The sequence below is a fragment of the Leptinotarsa decemlineata genome, unplaced genomic scaffold (assembly GCF_025532065.1).
Source record: "Leptinotarsa decemlineata unplaced genomic scaffold, Ldec_3_MD MMD2_tig00026294_RagTag_RagTag, whole genome shotgun sequence".
Classification (NCBI taxonomy): domain Eukaryota; kingdom Metazoa; phylum Arthropoda; class Insecta; order Coleoptera; family Chrysomelidae; genus Leptinotarsa; species Leptinotarsa decemlineata.
The window spans coordinates 6,286,815-6,306,161 of record NW_027412674.1 but is presented as its reverse complement, the minus strand read 5'-3'; the positions used below and the strand labels follow the sequence as shown (position 1 = coordinate 6,306,161).

General features: G+C 35.5%; 2 protein-coding genes across 4 annotated transcripts in view; both read left to right on the top strand.

Moving 5' to 3' along the window:
• The window catches only part of LOC111514586 (uncharacterized), a 255,565-nt gene that overhangs the window by 114,962 nt on the left and 121,256 nt on the right, over positions 1-19,347 (top strand). The gene's annotated exons all lie outside the window — the stretch shown is intronic.
• On the top strand, positions 161-18,408 carry LOC141484809 (uncharacterized). The gene is made up of 2 exons (XM_074180222.1): positions 161-8,075; positions 18,152-18,408. Exon 1 carries the CDS (start codon positions 4,756-4,758, stop codon positions 5,884-5,886), a length of 1,131 nt encoding a protein of 376 aa, XP_074036323.1. The 5' UTR covers positions 161-4,755; the 3' UTR covers positions 5,887-8,075; positions 18,152-18,408.

The following is a 19,347-nucleotide window of genomic DNA, read 5'->3' as shown; positions in this document are numbered from 1 at the left end:
AAACAAGCACATGATGAAACCCTGTACCGTGCATTCTCTTACACACACACACACACACATACACACACAAAATCTCATATGAAAAAAAAATCTGAACGATCCATGCACCAGACACTTCAAGGTCACAACGCCTTGACTTTACTGCACAACAAAAAAAAGCAAATAACACGTCATATTGGTGGGGGGAGGATTAGAACCGGGAAAAAATTTCTGAACAATCCATACACCACACCCTTCAAGGTCACATCACAGTGACTTCACCAAACAACAACCAATAAAAAAGCAATTAATACGTCATAGTGGTGGGGGGAGGCTTAGAACCGGCTCAAATCTCCTACTGTTGTAGATGTTTAAGTTGGTATACAATTGCGTATCATCTGCATAGTCCTGAACTTTTGAGTGCTTCATAGAATTCAAGATGTCACTGGTGTAGATTATAAAGAGTAAAGGTCCTAAGATTGACCCTTGAGGCACATCAGAAGTAACATTCTTGCAGTTAAAAGTATGTTACATTATAATTTGAACGAAGAAGGCGTTTATTAGTTTATTATGTGTTTTTTATTTTATTTTTTAACTGGATTTCAGAAACATGTTTTAAGGTAATTGGTAGTTCGTTATCAAAATAACCCCATTATGTGAAATTGGTTGTTTTCCTTAATTTTTATTAATTTTATTAGAAATAATATTTTTCGATTTCCTAGTATGCTGATCATAGATACTTTCAGGGACTTGAATTTTAGAGGTGCATGTCTATTATCAACAGAGTGAATAAATATAAATATTTTCATTTTATACGAAGAAGAGGTATTGAGAAATTCATTTTTAATATATAAATTGGAAGTGGGATAACGAAACGGTAATTTAATTATTTTATTTTGCAAATATGACTGATGTATTAGCATTTCCTCATACTGATACTAAGTATTGTATTAAGCTGCAACGTATCAATTTGAGATATTTTAGATGAATGTAATAACGAATTTTCAACAACACCAATTAGTTATGAATATATTATACCGTATATTTTTCTGCAATTATCTCAAAGTTCAATAGAAATCTGTATCGATCTCAGAGAACTACTTTTCTTTCGCTGAAGCGTAACATTCGAAGAATAAATTTAAGTAAATTTTTTGAATATACTTATTGATTTCAAAATCAAACATTTACAGAGAAGTGCAGGTCATCAAAGACCTACCTCCAGAAACAAATAATTTTTAATTTTTCACAGTTATAATATTTTTTTCTTTTAGAAACAAAAATTAGTACTTTATCCAAATAATTCTAGTACAATACAAATTTTCAAAAGTAAGAAATAACATAAAAAATCAATACTAGTATCTCCCGTTTATTTTTTATAGGTCAGACGATAACTATTCGTAGTTGTGAATTCTCAATAATTCAAGGTTTCTAGAATTTATTAGTCGATTATTAAATTAGAAAAAAAGTATTTTTTTTTATCGGAATGTTCATCTTTCATATGTTCTCAAAATTATCTGTTGAATCCGTTCAAAAAACCTCATGCGAATTAGCGGTCAGCCAACCATCTAAAATACTTGTAGAAGATATCTTTAAATACCTAGCAAAACTTATGTAACAAAACACGTGTATTAAGTATGTACTATGATGTAAAAAATTACTTCGGTTCTACTTGGCTGGTGTTGTTAAATATATGCAAATGCATAATTTGAATTTCCCTGTTCGTTTAATAATTTTGCGAGAAGGTTCAAATGACTATTATGCTTGCGTTTGAATTCACTCAGTTACGAGAGTAAATTGTAATATAGTTTAAAAAATAAAAAAACACGCTTTTGAAGAACATCGAACTAAAAGTTGAAAAAAAATTTAAAATAAGCTCAAAACAATAACGAACGAAAAATACTATTATTATTGTGAAAAAAGCGACGGGCGCTTGATATATAAAAAATATGGCACAAAGCGCCCACGCTCTTTTCACAATATCACTAGTATTTTTCGTTCATTATTGATTTAAGTTTATTTAAAAAATATATTATAAATTTTTTAGTTCGATGTTCTTTAAAAGCGTGTTTTTTAGTTTTCTAAACTATATTTTTAATTTTTTTAGTTTCGTATATTATAAAAGCATTTTTTTAATATTTTTAAACTATATTTATTTTATCTAAACTTTGAGATCAATCAGCCGTATATTGTTTAGAAAAATGGCAATTGATATTTTCCGATTCCGGAGAGAGAGACTAAAAATCAGCTCCCAAGCCCAAGGCAGCAGACGCGGGTTTTAAATTAAAAAAAAATACTTTTTTTCAAATTAAAAAATACATGTAAAGTGAGTTCAAATTATATTAATGAGCTTACGTCTAGCACCATCTGCCCGCGAATAGATCAAGCAATAAAGTCGATAATTCTGTCAAATACAGATCTTGAGCTTGACAGTTATAAACTGACAAACAAACAAACATACATGCATTCATACATACATACAGGTGAAGCTAATATAAAGCATGTAAAAAGTCAGGTTATAGTCTTGATTTTCATATTCTCATTATTTTACGAACCCACCAATGGGTGGGTGGAATGGACTCCAGACGATACTTGCATATTCTATCTTCTTCTATCTGATACATCTCTCAGGATAGGAACCATCTATTCTGAAAATTTTAAATTTACAAAACTTTCTTTGAACTCTTTCAATAGCTATGTTATGAATCTCATAGAATGGACTCCAGACGATATTTTCAAATTCTATCTTCGAACGTACGTAGGTGAAATACAACAGCTTCATAGTTTTAATATTATGAAAGCTTTTGCTATTTCTAACAATGAAACCATAAGCTCTCAAAGATTCTGAAATTATTTGTGAAATATGTCTAACAAATGTTAATTTATGGTCGAATATTACCCCTAGGTTTAAAACTGTATTAAATATGTTTTTCCGTTAATCAGCTGTCACCCCATTACGAACGACAATTTTCAGAAGTTGAGAAACTTGTGCGAGCTAAGGACTAACGAGGTCTTACCTTTTAACGTGTGATCCTAACACGGTCTTTGATATCATTACATCTCAGCAGATCTGAATCCTGTTTTACATACGGAAATGTATAAACCTCTTTTTTTCCACTATAACTCACTACTTTACATTTCTCCACATTGAGTTTCAATTTATTACTGGTTCATATAAAAGAACTGTTGTCTAGAGAGGTCTGTCTGTACGTAATAAATATTTCATAGATTCTCATACCAAGTCGGAGAGAGTATCGACCTATATGTATGTACATATTGTACATACATTTCCCAGAATATTGTCAGATTGTTGGAACTATAGATTATTTGTTCAAGCTGTAAAAACTGAATGGTGGTGAAAGGTTTCACTTGCACGTGTAAACATTTCAGCCGTCGTTAAATACAATATCCGTAATCCTATTGCAGTAATTGTTTTATGGTGAATCATTTGAGTATCATCAGGTAATCGAGTTCTTGAGATAACATGAAATATAGTGTATATAGAATAAAGAAAAAACTTTTGTCTAATCTGAAATTAGACAAAAGTTACTTTATTCTGTTTATTCTATATTCAATATCAATATCTATAAAATAAATAGGTCGTCAATCGAACAAATATAAGTCTAATAAAAAAATAAGATGAATGTTCGTGCAGATGTTGAATTCTGCCATTTGTTATGTTAGGTTAGTATCTCTTGTACTAAGTAATATTTCAATAAAAGCATTTTTTTTCACCGTAGTGTGCACTGGTCAGGCCCTATCCCCCGAAGCCCCGATACATTCGGGAGGGCGCGCCAGCATAATCAACCAATGACCACTCCCCACACCGTGGGGTAAGTGATCATTGGGTCCGAGAATCATGTGCCCTGAGCAAACGCAGTGAGCCAAGAATGACAGCCTTCTGCATCTGTGCGGCTAAGATTTCTGCCTTAGTGCGGCAAGCCGGTATGATTTTGAGATTCGAGAGTAGAGAAGACATCATTCCACCAAGGACTCCAACAATCAGAACGACCATCTTGACAGAGTGATCTGGATAGAGTCTGCGGAGTTCGAAGAGAAAATCTCGATATTTTATCCGTTTTTCCTCCTCTTTTCTGACGATATTCGTCTCGCCAGGAGATGAAAACTCCACGACAAATATCGTTTTGGTATGGTGGTCGAGAAGGACTACATCAGGCTTATTAGCTTGTAAGAGCCTGAGGGTGGGGAACGAATAGTTCCAATAAATTCGGCACTTCTCGTTCCCCACAACGAATTCAATATCCCCCGGAGCGTAGGGCAACACCGGTGTCTCGTCAATACTGTAAGAGTGCCGTAGATGGTAATATAGCACTCTTAGGGCCGCGTTATGTCGATGGATATAGGCCGAGACCGCATATGCTGGACATGCTGATAGCAAGTGCATATGGGTCTCGGGCGCCTCGCGGCAGGCCCTGCACCTTGTGTCAGGAACCTCTATACCCATCACGCGACTGCGGTAGACTAAGGTGTTGAAGACACCATCCTGGCAAGCCATGATGAACCCCTCAGTTTCCGACTTCAGCCCACTCGACCTGAGAAAAGCGAACGTCAGGCGCTTTGATAAGCCAAGGTCTTCAATATTATTGAAGAAGATCCCATGCATTGGCTTATCCCTGTGTCTCCGCAGAAGTAAGGTGATCTCTGCGGCTTTTATCTGACAAAAAAAAAAACGCCCATAACGATGATTTTCCTACCGACGACAACCCTGGCAACGACAACGGACGCTTTGAGTGGACGCATGAGCTGAGAGATAGCCTTATGCATTGCTACGAGAGTAGTGAGCCCGCGCGAAGAGGGTACATGGCGAGATTGCATGCTCTGTGGTGTGAAATACATCCGGAGCATGCCGCCTTTTCCGCCCAAAATCTTAGGGACTACGTATCCTATCTTCGGCGGCAGGGCTATATAGCTCCTCCCCAGTCTGCTAACGAAGTGGTAGAAGTGGCAGTTCTACCACCCGTTGACACGGCTGGAGAGGAGACTGGCACCATACCACCAATGGAGACGACAATCAGAACACGCAGGGCGCTCCACAGAATTAGGCCCCTGAAGCCACAAGAACTGGCTTGTTTGGATGCGGAGGTTCATAGTGTTCTAACAGAAGAGGCTGACATCTGGCAAATCAACACCGCCGTGTATAACGTCGTCCAATCGCTTTCCGAATCGGAAGGACGAAATCCCGGCCTTGCGGTTCGGAAGATTGAAAGGCGTGTACACAAGATGGAGGCTAAGATCACGTCGGCGAGACAACACGCGTCTCGTATCCAATGTGTGATGTACTACAGGGCGGCCAATAGGCCTTTCACGCCCGCAGTGCGGCGAATAGTCGCCAATTTACGACGTATCCATCACACTCTAAGCCAAGGCGTGCTGTTGACCACCAAACAGCATTGCCTTGATAGGATACGAATGCTAGTGGCTGCTAAGAAGTCACTAGTGAGGCGAGCGAGAAGCATCGCGGAAAATCTTAGGTTCCGCGAGAAACCTTCTCGCTTATTCCAAGAGCCTCCACGTGTTGTGGATAATCCGCCGACTGCTGATCAGGTGGAATCCTTCTGGAAGGATATCTATGAACACCCGCAGCCACTCAACTTAGACACTCCAGACCTAGCGCAGTTCGAAGCTTTCAACAGAGAGCTTCGACAGCCTGAGCTCAATGAACTGCGCAACCCGATAACCCCGGATGACGTTCGAAGAGCCCTTGTTGATTCCAAGAACTTTGCTGCTCCAGGCCCAGATGGGCTGAACACTTATTGGTGGAAAAAACTACCACCGCCATCTGGCCAGAGTTTTCAACTTATAGCTGGACGGAGAGCAGCCGATTCCGGATTGGTTTGTCGAGGGGCGGACCGTTCTCATCCCCAAAAGCGGAGATTTGTCGATTCCTAAGAATTACAGACCGATAACATGCTTGAATTCGTGTTATAAGTTGTTTACAAGCATCTTATAGTCACGAATAGTCACCGCAGTTGACCGAGTGTTCGAACGGATATATGAGCAGAGAGGGTCGAAGAGAGGAGTCGCTGGATGTAAAGAGAACCTGCTTATCGATAGATGTGTAACGCAGGACTCGATACAATATAAGCGTAACCTCTCTATGGCCTGGATCGATTACCGTAAGGCATTTGATATAATTTCGCATGAGCTCATCTTGCATTTGCTCAGATGCCTTGCGGTACCCGACAACATAGTGAGATGCATTGAACAACTGATACCACTTTGGCGAACTCGCTTCACCATAACATCTAGTCAAGCAAGAGTCCAAACAGGGTGGGTTACTTTCAGAAGGGGTGTATTTCAGGGTGATTCCCTCAGTCCCCTTCTATTCTGCATCTCACTATTGCCATTATCCGTTGCGCTCAGAAACACTCGAGGGTATAACTGTGGCACCCCCGGAAACCGGAGGCACAAGGTCACCCATCTATTTTATATGGATGATCTTAAACTTTATGCCTTTGGAGAGAAGGATCTCCATCAGTCCTTGAGGGTGGTGGAAGAGTACACGCATGATATCGGTATGAAATTCGGGATAGACTTTCAATGGTTCATCTCAAAAGAGGACGATGCGGGGACTACGGAGAGGATGTGCAGCTCGTAGATGGAAGCATCCTACACCATCTGGATGCCGGAGAGACGTATACTTACCTCGGGGTGAAACAACGCCACTCACAAGAGGTAACCGCAGTGAAAAACTTTCTCCGCGGCAAGTATCAGCACAAACTTCGACAGATCTGGTCATCGGAGCTGTCGGGGAAGAACAAAGTTGCTGCAACAAATATGCTTGCCGTTCCAATCTTACTCTACTCGTTTGGAGTAGTGAAGTGGACTCGGGAGGAGCTGTATCAACTCGACGTAAGGACCCGAAAAATGATGCATCTCTATAGGAGTTTGCATTCCAAATCGTCCGTTCCACGGTTGTACTTCCCCCGACAACAGGGAGGTCGTGGACTTTGAGTTTGGAGTGTCTACATGACAGAATGGTACTGGATACAGCCTGTAAAGTCGTCAGGAGTTCGGATTCCCTTCTCTTCATGGTACGTGACCATGAGAGAGCAGGAATTGGAGCATTTCTCCTTAGGGCAGCTGCTCGAGCAGCTGATGAACTCGGTATAGTTTTCGACTCTGAACGAGGTGACTACAACTCTGTCACCGAGTTGGAACCCGTTCAGCAAAAAGCATTTTTTATTATTATTATTGTTATTATTATTATTATTATTATTATTATTATTAAATGATATTTGAGAATAATTTTTTCGCATTGTTTGTAGGAATAAAGTAATTTGCTCTTCTAAGTTCTAATTTGTTTTTCATTCTATTTAAGGAACTCTTTCTAGTAATAGGCCTGTTTAACCTTCCCATTTTCTTGGATGCGTTTTAATTACGTGAGAAAATGAAAAAAATTAAATTTTTTATAAAATATACGAAAACGATAAATTCAGCTCCTTTTTTTTACATCAAGTCGTAAAAATATATTGTGCGTGACTATTATTTTATTATACAAAACAAATATTGAATTGTTTTTCCATGCCTGCTGCTATCTGAATATGAAATAATTGTTTTTTTCTGTCAAATTTTATTTTTTCATGCCCCTATGCCTTTATTGAAAGCATATTTTCATTTCCAGTTTGTGAACATATTTATTTTAGTATGTTTTTGAGTATTCGGTATTATCAATGTTTGGTCCAAACCAATTTAAGGAAACTTGATGGTTATTGTAATTATTTTTGTTCCGTCAATAATGAAAATTCAAACTGATAATGATACTTCTCGTAAACATATTTGAATAACAACAGTACCAGTATAATAGTCTGATAGTGAATGTAAACAACAAATCCACAGTGAACCTAATTGCAACAATGATTGCAGTGAATGATGAAATTTTTGCTAGTTTTACCACAGACAGTCAACAATGACAGTGATATTTATGATATGTAACCGTAGTGAAATGTTGGATATCTCTTATGAGTATGGACTTGAAGGTTATCAAAAAATATTTTTAATCAACTATGAAAGCATTGATTCATTAATTACCTTTTTAGCCATAAGGAAGATGTAACGTTCGTCGGATACACATATAGGTAAAATGGTTCTTTCATACAGAATCACCCTTTTTTTTACCACGCTTTTATTACTTATGATGCACTGTTTGGAATCTTTGGTGTAGTAATGAATATTACTGGAGTTTTTTCCCAACACCAAATCGTTATTTTCAACACCTCGACACGTGTTTCGATCATCAAGTGATCATCTTCAAAGAGGAAGATTAAAACTAGGAACTGATCGAGCTAACCCTATTAACATACAGGTATACCTGTATGGTATACCACACAGGTATACAATTCACAATATTGTGAATATTGTGAAATTAATTTTTATATAGCTGAAAATTGTTTTATATAAACATGAATGTATGTATGTATTTATGTTTGTTTGTTTGTAACTCTCAAGCTCGAGATCTGTATTTGACAGAATTATCGACATTATTGCTTGATCTATTCTCGGGCAGATGGCGCTGTACGTAACTATCAATTAATGCTTGATCTATTGGCGATGTACGTATCCTCCTTGATATAATTCGAACTCAGTTTACATGTATTTCTTCATTTGAAAAAAGTATTTTTTTTTTATTAACACCTTATTTGTAATCCTCCTTTGCGCGCCTGCTGCCTAGGGCTTGGTAGCTGATTTTCAGGCTACCTCTCCGGAATCGGAAAATAGCAATGGTCATTTTTCTAACCAATATACGGCTGAATAACACGCTTTTATAGCATACGAAACTAAGAAATAAAAAATAAATATACAGAGTGTTCCTTAAACACATGCTAATATTTAAGGAGGTAATTCTTAGACCCATTTAAAAAAAAAAAACTTCCTATGGACGTATGTCCTAAACGCCTCAACTTTTGAGATACAGGGTGGCAAAGTTTTCAAAAATAATCAGTTTTTAATTAATAACTGAGATACTTTTGTAGACATCTTTGGCATATTACCTCCTTAAATATTAGCATGTGTTTAAGGAACACCCTGTAGTTTAAAAAACTAAAAAACAAGATTTTAAAGAACATCGAACAAAAAGTTGAAAATATATTTTTTTAAATAAGTTTAAAAGAATAACGAACGAAAACATATAACAAAATGTAGGATGTCTCTAGAGGCTCCAATAAATTCAATACATCGCCAAAACACTCAGTGTTTTGATTTGAGCATTATTAAATCACGTTTCATCAAATTATTTTACTTTTTTCTGGGAACTATTCTCGTGTGAGAAAATTAGATCAGCCGAAGAGTCTTCGCACTTGAAATTTACTGATATTTGGATCCGAGATTTTCGCTCTGATAAATCTCCATATTGAGCACATGGACAAACCTCTCCGTAACCTACAGTTGCAGAGTTCGGCGACTCTGAAAAGTTCTGAAGTTGTTTTACCAAACTGTCACCAGTAATTTAAATAACTGTTTATTTCCCAGATGTATAACGTGCTTGGTTGTTGTCGAGAATATTTATCTTTTATAAATGTTTTAATATGTTTATCATTGGTAGCCTGCTCGACCAACACCCACTTGTTTCGCTTTTTGTTTCTGTCGTACAAAAACCAAGCCATAAACGAAAAGGTGCAGAAGGCAGATGCTGAGAATCATTAAACTGTTTTTTAAATCAGTTAGTGAGTGGCAAATTTGTTTTGTATAAAAATAGTTCTTTTTTATTGTTTCCCGTTTTTTTTTAATGTATTCGTGTGGAACCTCAACACAGTGTGAATTAGTTAATTGAATAAAACTGGCCGATACACAGTAAAAATAAAAATATCAAAGTGAAGAACATTATTTCGATTTGAAGAAATCTTGCTCTCCTATATTCATGAAGAAATATTTTTTTAAACTGAGAAACATATTCTCTCAAGTTGATTTTGAATCGTTATTTCAAATGGACTGAATAAACGCTTCTTTTAAGTAACAAAAAAATATTCCACCAAGATTGTGCATACATTTCAATAGAAATAATCACATTAGCTCAAGAGAAGTAAGTATGCATTCTTTAGTCTGAGCAAAATTTAATCTCGAAGCAAAACTGTTTTGGGTTTTGAAAGAATGATATGTTTACTTGGAACATTATTTAAATGTCTCCGTATGAGAAATTAATTGTTTTCCTCTGAAGAGAAGCATTTTTCATTGAAACGCTTCTATTTTTAACTGTACCTCTCATTTGGATGTATTTACTTACTTGAATCCAAAGTATCTCATCTGTAATATGAACAGCTATAAGTGGTAACGAAAGAAACTAAATAATACATTACATATTATGATTGGTTTATTTGAAGCAATTGCAAATCATTAATATCATCCTGAAAAAGCATGTGATAAAAAACAAAACGTAATAGAGAACTAAATTTTCTTTGCTAATCTTTGCTTAAAACAGAAATAAATATTCAATAAGAAACCATATACAGTGTCACCGATAAAGTCCGCATCAAATGGGAAACTTAAGAAAAAATTGAAATTGTGCTAATTTGTGGTGAAAACACATTGCATCGACAAGTGGCTGATATTTTTAACGCAAGACATCCTGGTAGACATGTACAGCAATCCACTGTAAGTAGGATTTTAAAAAAATTTAAACTGACTGGTTCAGTTGAAAATACTTTTAAAAAACGTCATAATCCATCACGCAATAATGATGAGGTTCAGTTGGCTGTCTGCCTGGATGTTATCGAACAGGGAAAATCAAGTATTACCAATATTGTAGATAGAACTGGCGTTAAAAGAGAAAGCGTAAGAGCAATTTTACATAAAAATAAATTCAAACCCTACAAACCCAAATTTATAAATACCTTAAAGGAAAGAGATTTCGATGTTCGACTAGATTTCTCTTTCTGGTACCAAGGAGAAGTAGAATTAAACAGAAAATTTCCTTACAAAATCCTATGGACCGACGAAGCTACCTTCACATCGAACGGCGTAGTCAGTTCCCAGAATTGTAGGTGGTGGGCTCAGGAAAATCCTCATTTTGTGATAGAATGTCGGGACCAATATTCATTTAAAACAAATGTGTGGTGCGGTGTTTTAAATAATCAGGTAATGGGACCATTCTTTTTTAGACACAATTTAACTTCTCAGGATTATTTGCAATTTCTAAATACTGAGATCAGTGATATAGTGGACAATATGCCGGTTGAAATAAGACACAGTCTGTGGTATCAATGTGACGGGGCTCCTATTCATAGTTCAAGACAAGTCAAAGAGAAACTATTAGAAATGTTTAGGGGCAAAGTTATTGGGCGAAATATGGAGCAAATATGGCCGCCTAGGTCGCCAGATTTAACCCCACTAGATTTTTTCTTGTGGGGTTACTTAAAACAAATCGTTTATAAACAAAGACCTTTTCGTGACGTGAATCACCTAGAAACTGTTATTAGAAACTCTATTTTAAACATAAATCCTGTGAGTATCAGCAACTCAATAAAAGATGTATCAAGAAGGACAATTATCTGCATAGAACGCGATGGAAGACATACAGAAATGTAGTGTATTTAATGTCGTGAGTCTTTTTTTCGTGTTTTTTTGCTATTAGGTGTAGGTACATGTTTATTTTCAGTTCCTTTTAATTAAGATTAAATTCCACTGTATTTTTTGTTAAAAAACCAATAAACACTCTAAGATATTGTTTCCTAATGTTCCGTTTTGTTCTAATTCATATTGTGAGGCCATTTGCTCATTAAAAAACTCAAGTACTGTATAGTTTTGAAAGCCCCGTTGAAACTAGATGAACTTTGCATCAAGTTTGACAACTTTTATTTTTCAAAATTTGTTTTTAACTTAAACTCTTAAAATATTATTATATTACAAAAAAAGAAATTCGGTGACGAGTTTAGTTAAAATAAATGATTTAGTACAGGTGTGCTTAAATTTTGATAAGTAGAAAAAGCAGGAATGCGGAAAAATAGTGAAAATATAAAATACTTATTATGGGTTTGAAAATTACAAAAGAAAATGTTTTTAACCTTTGATATTTTTGGATATTTTGAAGAATAATGTCATTTTTCGATGTTTCTTTTTTTAAATGTCAATTTTGACAGGTTAAGGAAATCACGTGACCTATTTTGTAGACGCCATTTGACATCATTTCTTAAGCAAAATCTACTGCCAAAATCAAATTTCACATAAAACGATAAATAAAAAAGTTTCCCATTTGATGCGGACTTTATCGGTGACACTGTATAAAAAAGGGACATATTCTTGACAAATTGCAAATTATCAAATAAAATAAAATCGAAGCCAATTAACAACATTACAACTCAGACAAGAAAATGAATTAATTTATTAGTAATTTTACACAAATGAAGTTTTTAAAACTTGATGTTATTCTGCTAAATAACATTAAAAAATCACTTTCGTCGATTAAGTTCTGCATTCTGCTTTTGTTTGTCCACAACTGCCGGAGCATCACTTGGATTCTGAAACGAAAGAAGAAATCAGCACATCATCCTTAGTCACTATTTCAAATATATAGAATGGTAAAAATATGAAAACAGCAGCCACTTAAAAAAAATATTTTTTTTCATTAAAAAATAAAATAGAAGAATAAAGTGGGTTTATTTCGTTAACCAGCTCAATTGTTGTTCGCATGCACTGACGACCCTCAAAATTTTAAACTTGTCTGAGGTCTTATTATTTAACTTACGATTCCTAGCAAGTTAAAAGGTACTTAAACATTATTTGATCAGAAATAAATAATCAATTCAAAAGACGTACCTCAAATCCCTTTGAAGTGGACAGAAGTCTATACAGAAAAATTGCCTTTCAAAATAATTATTAGAGGATTAATGAAAAATATAAAAAATTTCACTAAAAAAATGTAACTCATGATCATACAAACATACTTAAAAGAATATGGACCGCTATTCAAATAACAGCATTCACTGTTTTCACGTTTTTGAAAATTCATATTTCATCTCTAGTGAGTTTGGTAATATTTCTACCTATTTCTTACATTCCTAAAGGAAATCTATCAAATAATTTCAAGCTGAGTAGGGTATATTCAATTTGTTCCCAAAGAATAACATAAAAATATTTCCGAAGTGATTACAGAAAGCAAAGACGTTTCGCGGCAGATTAATATACAGGGGGATAGCTTGTACCCGGTTTTAAGTATCTCCACCAAATATGAGCCCCATAGATAAGGCCGCCCGTGAAGGATAAAGGATCAGATTAGTAAAAAAAAATGATCATCAGAAATTCTCGAGCGCGTCAGATCAAGGTAGGGTGAGTTCATTACATGCGAAAAAGTGTATATTCCAATAATCTGACAATTTGAGAGTGACGTAAAAAAAGGGGAGAGCAGCAAAGTTGTAAAAACAACGTCATCTCGACATTCTCGAGCGTAGCTATTTTTTTATTTTGAAGAAAATAATTCAAGGATATCGAAAAATATATAATCTGACGATTTCCGCAAGCCAAAATAGCAAAAATTCGTCGAGAAAGTTTAATGCGTGCAGCTGCGTGATGCCTATATTTCCCTATCCGCGTTTCTATTCCTTTTTCAGTTTTTCTCTATCTATTACTCTCTCACTCCATCCCCACTCTGAATTCTGTTGCCATGACACCATCACAGCTGATCACAGAGACTCGTTCGTGATGAAGATGATGATTAATTAATCAATTAATTGATGGATGTAGCCGGTACTATGTGGTAGGAAATCATAAAGACGAAATGAGAAATGAAACTTTCTATGTTTTTACCACTTTTATTTGTAACTGACGTTACTGCAGTTTCATCCTATAAGGACATTTTCAAACTTATATATTGTGTAACTGCAGTAACGTTAGTTACAAATAAAAGTGGTAAAAAACATAGAAAGTTTCATTTCTCTTTTCTTCATTAATTAATCAATTGATTATAAAAAATTAATTTTTTGAGCATTTTTTTTAAATTATTTTTTTATAAATACAAGTATTCTACTTAAAAAACATACAATTATTTATTTGCATGCTATTTCCTGAGCTTCTCAATTAATTAAGTTCAATGATTAAAAAAAATAATTTAAAAAATATTTTTTTGTCAGATTAGGCGAATCCCTCTAGATAATCGTCAGATTATGAGACAGCACGTCTGAAACATAAAGATGAACCATATGTATCTTAATCTGACGCGCTTGAGTATTTCAAAATGACGATTTTTTTTGCACATTATAATAATGGCCGCGAGTTTGCGTCAGATCGAAATCGTCAGATTATTGAATGAGAGCTTTTTTTGGTGCACTTAACACTCCCTTAGAATATCTAACGCGCTCGATTATTTTTTTTTCATTTTTAACCCTTTCGTACAACCACCCACATCATGCAAACGATCAGATTAACATACCAACATTATTAAAAATACGTAGGACATTGATGGCATCAATATCTGACGCGCTCGATTATGTCCATGCAACAGTTTTTTTACATATTTAATAATCTATAGCGGCTTCGGTCGGTCGGTAGCCAAGCGGTTCGGCGTGGGTGATTTGTTTACTCACTCGAACTGACTGCCATGTTGGTCGGTGGTTCAAGCCCTAGTCTGAACGATAGATCTTCACTTGCTATCGTCCAACCCGTGTTAGGAATCACACGTTAAAAGGTAAGACCTCGTTAATCCTTAGCTCGCACAAGTTTCTACTTCTGAGGGTTGCCGTTCGTAGGGGTGCGACAGCTGGTTAACGGAAAACAGATTTTAAACAGATTTTTTTTAACAGATTCCCCCACCGATGAAAAGGTATATATTATATAACATTTTTTCTTCTTATCATCTAAGCTTTGCAACCAAATAGGTCTCTATGACGCTCGAGTAAATCGTGGGCTCCCCTTCTAAAATATTTACATGTTGATATCAGAAAGTGGCTGTCACATGTAGAAGCTTTTTATACCTACTGGTGCCTATTTTCGTATATTTTGTATAATAATTTATTGTCGAAACTATAACTACCTCTATCTTTTAATAAAAAATGAATTAGGTCTAAGAGAAAATCAAATTTTATTCAGAGAAAATGCTCTTATTTGAAACAAGATGAAATGTATGTTCAAAACAAGAAATTGGCAAATTTGAATCAACGTGGAGGGTTTTTCAGTTTAAATTAATATACACTTGCAGAGCTCGGCAAATGTAATAATGCATGTGTGAAAAATTACGAAGCATAGGTATAATTTTCGCAAAATGAGGGGAAAGTTAAGAGTTGCCGTCAGAGTTTACCACTTTCTCTTCGGTACTGCGTATACAACGCGGTACTTACTGATATAGCGGAGTTTTATCTAATTATAATACTCAATCATGAAAATATGTGTTGCAAGTCTCTAGTCTTGTAAAATCTGTTCCATAAATAATCGGAAAGAAATTGCACTGCCTACAGACATATAAAACACTTCCTCCTCAAAATCGCAACACACCAACATCACTTTCCAACACATACTGGCGCGTACGCTATGCTTACAACGGAATTCTCCGCTCCCCTCTCACTTAAGAGGGTCACAGAAAGACCAGAGCACCACAGTTTTTTTCAAATTGAAATTTTTATTTTCAGTCGATCATAATATAGATTTGTTTGTAGATTCACAAAACTATTGTTATAAACGAATTGAGTTATTTGAAGAGACACAGTATTGAATTCAAACAAACACTATGTGTTCAGATCAAGTTTATATTGCTCTCCATTTGAAACAGTTTATTTTTTCCTTCAAATAGGTGGTGGATTTTGAGATGATACTATATTTTCTTCAAAATAGTTCATTTTCGCAATGATATAATCAAACGAATGATGTCGTTGAAAGGCCAAGAAATTTGATTCCTTTGTTGAAAAAAGTGTGATTTTCTGGTGGAACATGGCGATGTTGGCATAAAGTAATAGTTTTTCCAATAGAGATAAAAGTTTCAAAGCAACCTATGATCTTCTTTTAAAGAAATTTACTGTGTACTTGATGAACATCTATATTAAAAAACTAATTAATACAGTTTATTGTATGATTTTCACTTTAAAGGGTTTTACAAAAACCGCGACACGTGTTTCGCCATACAGCATATTGTTTGAGGAAGCTACATCCATCAATTTATTCAAGTACCCTTCTAAGTTCATGTCTCCGCCGCTGATATTGATTCCATACCTATTCAGATTCGGTCAGACGTACTTTAAGCTGTCTATCACCTCTCGAGATCGAGTTAATTTTAGAGATAGGGTATACAAGCTTACTGAATATCGGGTTTCGAAGAAAGAGTTCGGGAACAGATAAATAAATTGGTCGACAAGATATGTTTGTCAGAATTGGTTTATTCTTAGTACGAGAAAAGAGGATTTATAATTAGGATTACCTTTTGGGTGTTGGTGTGTTCGAAAATAAATTTGAATTTCATTATTGGAAGTGTTCTTCAAACGACTTTGTTTGTGGAGGACTCAATATTTTATTTTGTATTTTTTTGGTGTTCATAACCTTCCACAATCTACAAAAATGAAAGCTAGATCAATAGAGAATCTGCTGAAGTGTAGTAATAGTCTAGGATCCCGCTGCAGAATCACTACGTCCATAGCGTAGTTAACCAAACTCAGATTTTTACATACGTTTGTGAATAGGAGAATATATTTACGACAGGGTGCCAGTCAAAATGTGGAAAGCCATCTTCGTATCTTTCAGGCTTGGAGTCCAGCTCCTTTACCCTTTCGGCTGATTATTGGTCTCGAGAAGAACCAATGGGTACATGACTGATTGTATGGCGGCATGAAGTCCTCAGACATTAGTACCGCCCTTCACTGGATACCCCAACCTGGCTGGGGTGGGATGGATGAGAAAGTTGTTCATCCGTTAACGGGGGACATGAGGGCCTCATTCGACAGAGTGTCGGGGCCTTCTATATCGGGAGGGGTCGTCTACAGCATAATATGTGGCTTCCCTAACTAATGGGTTTTCGTGAGTTTCCGTACTTTCAAAAACTCGCTGATTCCTCGACTGAATGGACTGCCGAATGGAAGGCAGCTGCAAATCTCTGCGGATGGCTTCGTTCCGCACGAACCAAGGAGCATTCACAATCATCCTAATTAACTTATTTTGTAGTCTTTCCAAAATGGAAATGTTGGACGGAGCCGCTTGTCCCCAGACGCCTGAAGCATACATGATGACAGGCTTGAACATCGTATCATAGAGGGTAATTTTGTTCTTTGTGCTCAATTTGGATTTTCTATTGACCAGAGGGTACAGACTAGCTATCCGACCCTCGTTCTTTGACTTAACGCACATGATGTGCGGGTTCCAAGTGAGCCTTCGGTCTATTAGAAGGCCGAGGTACTTTACCCGCGCTTGCAGTCAATCTCCCTTCCAGAGATTCTCACTTTTCTGGCCGTAAAAGATAGTAATCTTCCCATGGTTATCGCCTGAGTCTTGTCCGGGTTTACTCGAATCTTCCAATCAAGCTACCAGCGCTTTGTCAAAATGCGGCCGCAAATATTTTTAATTAACAAAAGCGAGTGTGCTTCGAACCACACGACTGAAGTAAAACTTTTTCAGCTCCATCTATATGTATGTATGTACTTACAATGGCTATATAGGGGAAACCAAATAAAGTATAAGAAATACTACTACTACTACTACTACTACTACTACTACTACTACTACTACTACTACTACTACTACTACTACTACTACTACTACTACTACTACTACTACTACTACTACTACTACTACTACAGAATACTACTGAATAAATTTAATCTATTATCCCTTCAAAACCGAAGAACATAACTACTCTTTTATTTTCATTTATAAACTAGTGAATAATCTGATTGAATGTCCCGAACTACTCTCCCACTTCAACTTTCATGTTCTACGAATCAATTCTAGAAATTAACTGACTTTTTATCTACCAAATTTTAGAACACTCAAGTCACCAGTTGTTGTAATGAGCAAACTTTACAATCAACTCTGTGAAAATCTCGACATTTATTGTGAACCTATTGGTCAAGTTAAGAACCACGTTAAGAAACTTTTACACTCTAGTCAAAATACATAAGCCCAAATTGAAAGTTATTCTACCATGTGAGCTTATTACCACTACTGTATTACTGCTGAATTATGTTTTTTTTAATACACCTGAACTATGTTTTTACTTGTTAGCTCTATATCTGACTTATGGTTTTTTTTTCAGTTACTCTCCTAGCTTGCTGCACACAAGTGTTCCACCTAATTTTTTGCTTAACTCTCCTAAATGTTTACTTTATTTTATTTTTAGTTTACTCGCTTCAGGTGTTTCTAGTTGATAAATTAGTATTGTATTCATGTATATGTGTATGTATGTATGTATGTATATATGTATGTGTATTGTGTGTATATAGGCAGATATAAACTGTAACATGCTTGTTAATACTATTAATATGTCTTGTTATTGGGATTTATTCCTATTTAGACATTAAACAATCTTTTTTTCAAATCTGAAAACAAATTTTATAATAATTGAGTGAATATGAAATAAAAAAGTTGGAACCAACGGAGAATTATCTTCAAAATCGGTTTTTCATTGTCAAACATAACTGAAACATTTCAGATGAATTTCCAGCTAGGTCAGGTGTACCACAAGGATCGAATCTAGATCCACTTCTGTTCATAATTTTCATCAATGATTTACCGTCAGTATATAGATTGTCTTCTTTTTGCTGATAATTTTAAACTCTTCAAAACAGTCCGAGACTGCACATATCAGCAAAATGATATTAATAAAGTTTCAGATTGGAGTTTGAAGAAAGATACAAAGAACCACCAAAAAACTTACATTATACTGCTACCCAGCAGGAACGATTAAAAGGAGATGTGCTGCATTCTTAAAATGCTCTGGAACCGTTTCCGAAGAATGATCAATGAATTCTGAATGAATTTCTCAATACTTTCTGTTGATCTTGACCTACCTCAATATTTATAAAGATGTATATGCTCTGGTCACCTTACTAAGGTAAAGTGTTTGAGACGCATCCGTTCAACTTTGCGTATTTGGAGATTGTTTTATATTTCCATATCCTGTAATCGTATTAATTTTAATGCATATGAACTTGGAATATTGAAAGATGGAATTGTGAAAACTGAGTGTTTTTGTTTTAGAATATTGAAGTTGGGGTTGAAACGTCTTTCAATTCATATATTTGCATGAATGAATTTGAATTATTTCATGACTATTTTCTATCCTTCCAAGTGTTGAAGGGTTTCGTAGGATTGGCCCGGCTCTTACTCCATGAAGTATTTTAGTAGCTTGATTTTTTCAAATGAAAATATTGGCGGCCACTTTTTGACTGGCAACCTGTCATAAATGTATTTTCCTATTCATAAATGTTAGGAATCACACGTTGAAACGTA